Genomic DNA, 9,370 nt, shown 5'->3' with positions numbered 1-9,370 from the left:
AAATAAACTAATTTGCGAAAGAAATAATAAAAACAAAATAGTGAAATAAAACAGTGTTTAAAGGTGCCGCTCGACATACACAATAACAACTCTGAAATCTGAATACATTTCCCAAAACCCGAAATCTCATGATCATAAGCCTTTGAATGTCTACAAGTATCTACCTCCAGAATGTCTAACAAGAAACAAAAGTATAAAAGGGCAAATACAAAAGGGAGATTAGAAAGGGACTCTTTTGTCTATGGACGAGGCAGATATACCTCGGAGTCTCTATAAGCGCCTCGCCTCACGAGTGATAAGCCTGAGTGGAGGTATCTGGATCTGCACATGAAAAACATGCGTAGAAAGGGCATGAGTACACCACAACGGTACTTAGTACGTGTCAAGCCTAACCTCGATCGGGTAGTGACGAAGAAGGTCAGGGCCCTACTGAGATTAAATAAAACATAAGGTATGATAGTATAGGATAAATCAGTACAGTTGAAAGATAATAATAAGAATTATTACATGATAATAAGGATAACAACAATTGAAACAGAGGCAACACAATCACAAGGAATACCACTCTTTAATAACCGGGGATCTCTCAGTATCCCGAGAATCTCTTAGTATCCTCAATATATGCTAGGGATCTCTTGGTATCCCGAGGATCTCTTAGTACCCTCAATGTATGCTAGGGATCTCTTGGTATCCCGAGGATCTCTTGATATCCTCAATATACGCTAAGGATCTCTTGGTATCCTCAATATACACTAGGGATCTCTTGGTATTCTAACCTAGCATGCTTCTCATAATACAAACAAGGTAGTTAAGCAAATAAAGCAGTTAAGTCAATTAGACATGCTTCTCTAAGCTAGCAGCAGACTTAAATTTCAAGTAATGTAAGCAGAAAAGGGAAAACACAATTAAAGCTACTTTAGTGAAAACATGATTTTCAACAATTAGCACAAGTACGCACTTGTCACCTCACGTACATGACATTCAGTTATAACAATACCAATCCTAATGGGAATGTCCCCCACACAAGGTTAGGCAAGCTACTTACCTCGAACCAGCTCAAAATCAACCCGAAATCATGCTTTTGCCACGAGTACTCGACTCCAAATGGCCCAAATCTATTCAATTCAATTGAATAATATAAATAACACTTCAAGTAACTGATTCTACAAATAAATTCTAAGCTAATACGCGAAATTAGGTAAAATGACCAAAACGCCCCTCGAGCCCACGTTTCGAAATCAGGTAAAATTTACATTTTCAGAATCCGCATACTCTCACGAGTTCATTTATATCAAAATTATCCTAATACGACATCAAAATCGTGATCCAAATTCAAATGTTAGGTCTAAGAACTTTTCCAACTTTTCTTCAATTTTTCCACCCCAATTCGAATTTAAAGGATGAATTTAAGCATAGATTCATGGAAAACAATCAAAACCGAGTAGGAATTGTTTACCCAAAACACCCAGGTGAAAATCCCTCTTAAAATCGACAATCCCGAGCTCCCAAATCAATTTCTAACTTTTGAAACTAAACCCTCGAAACTCTGATTTTTTTACCCAGCAAATCCGCTCCTACGGTCCACCCATCGCATATGTGATACCGCTTCTGCGGTTCTCACTTAAAACTCCCTTTTACACACATGCGACCCATATGCCGCATCTGCGGTCATGCAGGTGCGGTAAGACATCCGTTTCTACAGGTTCCTGCACACTTTCCTCTTGGCCGCTTCTGCGGCTTGACTCCGCATCTGCGGGAGTCACATCTGCGTCATCTCAATCACAGATGCGGTTATGACAACATCCCAAAAGGCTTCAGCTACAAATTCCAACTTTCCAACTTCCCGTTAACCACCCGAAATCATCCCGAGGCCCCTAGGACCTCAACCAAAAGCACAAACAAGTCATGTACTACTATCCAAACTTATGAAAATCTTCCAAACACCTCAAACAACATCGAATCAACCAATTAGCATCAGAGTCAAGCCTAAGAACTTCAAAAACTCTCAAAATACGCTTTCGATCAAAATGTCTATCAAACCTCGCCCGAATGACCTGAAAATTTGGACACTAGTCACATTCAACACTACTGAGCTACTCCAACTTCCAGAATTCCATTCCGACCCTCGGATCAAAATCTCACTATCGAACCAGAAACTTCAAAAATTTAACTTTCGGCATTCTAAGCTTAAATTAGCTACGGACCTCCGAAACATAATCCGAACACGTCCCTGAGCCCGAAATCACCCAACGGTACCAATGGAAATCCATTCCGAGATCGTCTTCACACTGTTCCGGCTACGGTCCAAATTCTAAAGCTTAAGCTCTCCTTTAGGGATTAAGTGTCCCAAAATACTCTGAAACTCAAAACCCAGTATCCCAGCTAATGCTGTATTTTGTCCCGGGCCCAGGCCTTAGTGGGCCTAACGGGCCGGGCCTCGCGGTCCCGGGCTTCGTGGTCCCGGGCTCTGGCGGTCCCGGGCCTGGCGGTCCCGGTCTTCGTGGGCCTAATGGGTGGAACCGGCCCGTGACGGGCCTAAGCCCACATGGTCCTGTGCTTAACGGGCCGGGCTCGTGGGCTTCGCGGGCCTAGCGGGCTTTTTTTTTTTTTAAGACAATTTCTTGTAGTATCATGGCTATATTAATATGTAGTATATATGTATATCTAATTATTAAAGTGCTTGACGAAAAAGAAAATAACAAAACAATAGTAAAACACTAAATTGTCATGCATAAATATCACTTCTTGAAGTATATTATATTGTATCTTATGTATATATATTCTCTTATATATTTTCTTTTAGTATATGTATTGTATCTTATGTATATATATTCGCATAATAATATATTTTCTTGTAGTATATATATTGTATATTATGTATATATTGTAGCATAATATATTTTCTTGTAGTATATTATATTGTATCTTATGTATATATATTCTCTTATATATTTTCTTGTAGTATATATATTGTATCTTATGTATATATTGTAGCATAATATATTTGCTTGTAGTATATTATATTGTATCTTATGTATATATATTCTCTTATATATTTGCTTGTAGTATATTATATTGTATCTTATGTATATATATTCTCTTATATATTTTCTTGTAGTATATATATTGTATATTATGTATATATTGTAGCATAATATATTTGCTTGTAGTATATTATATTGTATCTTATGTATATATATTCTCTTATATATTTGCTTGTAGTATATTATATTGTATATATATTGTATATTATGTATATATTGTAGCATAATATATTTTCTTGTAGTATATTATATTGTATCTTATGTATATATATTCTCTTATATATTTTCTTGTAGTATATATATTGTATATTATGTATATATTGTAGCATAATATATTTTCTTGTAGTATATTATATTGTATCTTATGTATATATATTCTCTTATATATTTCCTTGTAGTATATATATTGTATATTATGTATATATTGTAGCATAATATATTTTCTTGTAGTATATTATATTGTATCTTATGTATATATATTCTCTTATATATTTTCTTGTAGTATATATATTGTATCTTATGTATATATTGTATCTTATAAATATATTTTCTTGTAGTATATATATTGTATATTATGTATATATTGTAGCATATAAATAATTCTAAGTATAGACAAAGAAATATTGCGAAAAGAAGCTCATGGGTAGAAGCAATAAATTTTATTACCAAAAAATGACATATCTTTCTTAGTCATCCTTCCCCCAATGGAATGAGCACAACAAGGTACTAATACCACCATTAGAAGGAAAAAAACTAAGGAAGATGTGCCAAAATACAAGTTACATATTATTCTATGTATTATCTCTAACAAATCTCATAAATCCTTCAAGGTTCGGAGGAGGTTGCGTTGGTGGTGGTGGAAAAGAAGCTTGTTCATCACCACTTCCGGGCGAAGCCGAATCCTCCGTAAGTTCCGCTATCATTTCTTCATAAGCTTCATCTATCGCCGGTTGTGCTTCTGCAATTCCAAAGTTTCTTCTTTCCGAGCGGATCCAATCTCTAAACAATACTGATTTTTCCAAGCTATCCCTCATAGACGCTCTATGATCACCTATTTGCAGTCTTGCTTGACTGAAAGCGCTCTCTGATGCAACAGTTGAAGCTTGAATTGATAAAATATCCCGAGCCATCCTTGCAAGAACAGGAAAATGTTTTTCCCTTGCCTTCCACCATTCCAAAAGATCAAAAGAGCCGTCTGGATTCTCCTTTTCAAGTCCCTGAGACAAATAAACTTGAAGCTCATTTAGATGTGAAGTTTCATCATAATTTTCACCTTGAGACCCCCTGAACTCCGTCCAAGATTTAAGAGCTTTTAAGCCCGCAACTCTTTTAGAGGATTGTGAGCTAGACGAAGTAGGGGTTGGAATAGTTGGCCTAGCATGCTCTAAGGCAAGTTGATAAGCATTATAAACTGTTTGAGCGTTAATCTTAATTGAAGCTTTTGCATCTGCAAGTGTCGCAATTTCCTCATTTGAAAGATCTAAAGCCTTATAAATATTTGAATACCAAAAATGAGGACCTCCCAATTTCATTGTAGGATTTAGCATTGCAGCAAGACCATAAATAGGAGGGATAGGAAAAAAATATTTTTTAAACTTTTGTTTCATTTCATTTATAGCAAGTTCATAAATATCCCCACCCTCACTAAATTCAACAAACAAATCATCTAAGATGGTTTCATCATCATCCTCATTTTCCTCATTATTTTCTAAGATGGTTTCATTAGGATAAAGAGCATTCATAATTTCATCATCTAATCTATCACCTGGTGCAACATTATGATAAAATTCACTATCGGTAAATTGAAAACAAGGGTGATCACTATCAAGAATTACGGAAGGAGGAGGACGTCTAGGTTGGCGACTACTTTCAACTTGCTTATCTTTTCTAGGTCGGGGAGCCGGGGGAAGGGTAGTTGGTTGGCCACTACTTTCACCGGTTTTATCTTTTCCTTTACCAAACATTTTTTTCAAAGTAAATGCCATATTAATTATAATTATGCAAACTAAACCACACAAAAATATATTCTAAAAACGTAAGAGTTGAAACGAGTTTACCGGATTGCCGAACAACTTCTTGAAAATTGAAAATCGTTGAACACTTGAAAACTTCAATTCAACAACTTCACAATTTTTCACGAAATTTCAACAATAAATTAAGTAATTGTAGTAGAGAGATTGAGAGATATTGATGAATAAAAATGAAAGAATGAGGGGGTATTTATAGTTGAGAAATGGGGAAAAGTGTAATTATATAAAGTTTGGGGTTAAAATAAAGTTTGGGGGCCAAATGGCCATTTTTTAACTTAAAAAACGGTCATATTTTCAGCCCAAACGGCTAGATTTTAAATATGGCCGTTTGATTTTTTTTTTTTTTTTTTTTGAAAAATAGCCGTTGGGCCCGCCAGGACCGACCCAGGCCCGCCTGCCGGTCCCGGGCCAAACGGTCCCGGGCTCGTGGGCTCAACCATGGAGACCAGCCCGTGACGGGCTCAGAGGCCCACCAAGACCGGCCCACCCAGGACCGGCCCACCAGGCCCACCAGGCCCGTTAGGACCGCGGGCCCGGTCCGGTCCGGTTCAGGCCCGGCCCACCGAGCAGCAATAATCCCAGCAAATCAAAATAGCAAAAACAAACACGGGAAAAACAGTTAATAGAGGATCAGGGCGTTAATTTTTAAGACGACCGGCCGGGTCGTCACATTAACAATACCATTGACCATTTTAACATATTAAAAAATACAACAAATAATCCTAGGCTCTTTACTGCAAGGGCAACTTTGAAAAAAGGAAGTTAATTCTTTCTTGAAATTTGAAAAAAATTAAATATTGTGGACCACAAAAAGAAGGACCAAAAAATCAATTAAAGTAGACCGAATGAAGTATCATATCATAATTACTGCAGTTGTTAAACTTTAGTTAATACTCTCTTGTACTAAAATATCAGTCGTCTCGTAAAACATATTTGCTTTAAAAAGGAATCTTTTCTTATTACCATTACTCTTATTAGATTTATCTAATTACGCCTTATCGTTATGCAACTAGTTTTCTGTAGACTTGACAGGCTTTTTTTTTGAAGTTGCTATCAATATCTGCAAAGCATCAGCATTCATTAGGAATTTCTTCAATTGAAGCAAACACCTGCAGTTAAGTATTTTTCACCAAGTGAAATGTTACGTTATATCTTTTTTTATACATGGAAGATTTATTTTACACATACGAGATCTATCTTTTATATATAAAAAATTTAAAAAGAACTCTTAATTTCAACATTGTAAAAATTCATGAAGGGCTAAACTACTTAAGAATCAGTGAGCTGCATCTTGAGCTACCAAGCTCTTCAATGGCAGAAGCTTCGAGAAGACATGCAGAAGGAAGTCTAGGAAATAAAATTATAACCGCATCTATTATTACACTAGTTAAGAGGTTATATATATATATACACACACACACACAAGTGTTTAGCTACTTAACCAACTAGCTAAATAATAAAATTATACAGCTAATTACAGCTAAAACAAGGACAACTAACTATAACTAACTATGCCACGTATGTATATCATAATACTCCTCCTCAAGCTACAGGGTGCAGAATATTGAGCACACCAAGCTTACCTAGAGGATGCAAATGTTGAGCTTGGCTCAATCCCTTAGTGAGTAAATATGCCAGTTGATCCCTGGTGTTCACATAAATAGTCTTGACCATGTCAATTTTGATCTTGTCACGAATAAAAATGCAATCAATTTCGATATATTTGGTACGTTCATGGAGGACTGGATTAGCAGCAATTTTGTATGGCTGACTTACTATCACTCAATACAGTGACAGGAACATGAATGGTGATACTCTAATCCTTGTAAAGACCAAGTCAACCAAGTGACCTCTATGACTGTTGAACTCATGCTTCTATATTCTGCTTCAACAAGACTCCTAGAAACAGTTTTTTTTTACTTCCAAGAGATAAGTGAAACACCAAACTTAATTACATATCTAGTTACAGATCTACGAATATTGGGGCATGCTGCCCAATCAGAGTCACACCAGCAGCTAAGTTCAGTGTTAGAACAAGAAAAGACAAAGAGATTCGCCTTGAAAAAGTGAGAAAGAAAGTGAAATTGGAGTTGAGAAACTCACAAGAAGAGAGAGTAGACTCACTTTAGAGCTGTCACGGAGAAAGAGAACTACAGATGAATTGAAGTAGGGACTCAAATCATATGAAATGCTGAGATTTGAGCATCACAGAGATAAAAAAAAAAGATAGTGTTTGCTATGTGTACGCGTGTTTGCTGGCAAAAAAATTACAATATACGTGTCAATAGGCAAAAAGTCAAAGAAGCCAAGATCCAATAAAATAGGCCTAAGTTTATTATACAATTCAAAAAACTTTTTATACAATTTATAGATGCGATGTTCGTACACCTCTTAATCGTTTATATATAGTAGAAATACTAAAGAAGACGGTTCTTTGAGGACACTCAAACCGATACAAAAAATACCCAAGAAGATATATGTGGTAAAAATATACTTTTTAATGCAGAGAAGACATGTTAGGGGCGAGAAGAATGAAAACAAGGAAGGTAATAACAAAAAATTTATGACTAGAAAGTATCACAAGACCATCAGTAAGTTTGAACCAACTGGTTAATTTTATATTTTATCTTAAAATAAATGTACAATTTATTCAACCAAACTCCTTGACCTTGTTAATTCTTAATATATATGATAACTCGAAGAGCAGCTTCCAAATGGGATCTCTTCAGTTGCCGCATGAACTGACTGAGTTTCTGAATGGCATAACAAGTGTTAGGCCTGGTGATGGTAGCATACATGAGCTTCCTTATAAGCCTCTGATAAAGCCCAACATCAAGTAGTAATGGATCTCCCTCGGCACCTGTTACTTTGTCATGCTCTATAGTTGTGAGTTTCAGGTTTGATTCTATAGGAGTAATAGCAGGCTTAGCTCCACTAAGTCCCAATTCAGAGACCAGCTCATGGACATATTTCCTTTGATTTAAGATAACTCCAGACTTAGACTTCAGTACTTCAATGCCTAAGAGATATTTGAGCTCACCCAAATACTTGAGCTTGAACTTCTGATGCAAAACCTATTTTGCTTTAGTGATTAAGTCTCCACTACTACCTGTAATTAGTAAGTCGTACACATACACCAAAATCACCACAATATAAGCTTGTTTTCTTAGAGTGAACAAAGATTAGTCATGACTACTTTGAGAAAAACATGCTTCTAGCAAAGCATCTGTCAACTTGATGTTCCATTGCCTAGAAGCTTGCTTAAATCCATACAATGACTTAAGCAATTTGTAGACCTTCTTCTCCCCCTGATTCCTAAAGCCTTCTCGCAACTCCATGTATACCACCTCACATAAATCACCTTATAGAAAGGCATTATAGACATTCATTTGATACTAAGTCCAGCCTTTTGAGACTGCCAAGGCAATTACTGATCTCACTGTTACCATCTTGGAAACAGGGGAAAATGTATCATGATAATCAAGGCCTTCTTGTTGGCTATAGTCTTTTGCAACAAGTATTGCCTTAAACCTTTCAACTTTACCATTGGATTAATATTTAATCTTGTACACCCATTTAGAACCTATAATATTCTTTTCCTGCAGGCAAGTCAACCACTTCCCAAGTCTTGTTGTCTTTTAAGGCATGAATCTCCTATTGCATATCTTAAATCGACCTCTCATCCCTGGCTGCCTGTTTGAGTTTGCGGCTCCACCAAAGTAGAAAACTTAGCTAGATAGCTATGATAAGTTGGAATCATGTATGCATATATCATATAATTAGACAAGGGATATTTTCTAGATGCCTTATTTGGAGCTACATAATCCTTCTTCCAAATAGACTCCTTGGATTCCTTTGCACTTTTTCTGAGAGGTACATTTGAGGTTGGAACAGTGATTGCTTGAGATTGTTGATCCTGCAATGACTTTGTAAGGACTGTATACTGATCATGCAATGACTCTTCAGGGAGTGACTTCTCACTCTAGGAAGTTGTCTCCTCTATCTGCTCTTCTTGACTATCAGTAGCCAATGTAAGATCTTCTATGAGATCATTGTTAGGCATGTCTCTACTAATGCAAATTGGATACAATTGTACGTCTTGGGAACCCTGAATGCTCAGGTTAGGAACTATTGGGTATTCAACTAAGGTGGAAGCAAAATGAAACTCTGATTCCCTGAATACTACATCTCTACTAACAAAGAACTGCTTAGAGGCCAACTCCATCATCGCATAGACCTTTTGCCTCTCAGAGTACCCTATGAGTACTGCAGGCTCTACTCTTACAGCACATTCGT

General features: G+C 36.4%; 1 protein-coding gene across 1 annotated transcript; it reads right to left on the bottom strand.

The window, feature by feature from the left end:
- Window positions 1–6,083: 6,083 nt before the first annotated feature.
- On the bottom strand, window positions 6,084–8,412 carry LOC138885521 (uncharacterized). The gene is made up of 3 exons (XM_070166478.1): window positions 8,283–8,412; window positions 7,871–8,093; window positions 6,084–6,183 (listed from the first exon to the last, which is right to left on the bottom strand). The coding sequence occupies exons 1-3, from the start codon at window positions 8,410–8,412 to the stop codon at window positions 6,084–6,086; spliced, it is 453 nt and encodes a 150-aa protein (XP_070022579.1).
- Between the last annotated feature and the right edge of the window lie 958 nt (window positions 8,413–9,370).

The sequence above is a fragment of the Nicotiana sylvestris genome, chromosome 2 (assembly GCF_000393655.2).
Source record: "Nicotiana sylvestris chromosome 2, ASM39365v2, whole genome shotgun sequence".
NCBI classification, from domain to species: Eukaryota; Viridiplantae; Streptophyta; class Magnoliopsida; order Solanales; family Solanaceae; genus Nicotiana; species Nicotiana sylvestris.
The sequence above is the reverse complement of the archived record's forward strand: the minus strand, read 5'-3'. Positions and strand labels throughout refer to the sequence as shown.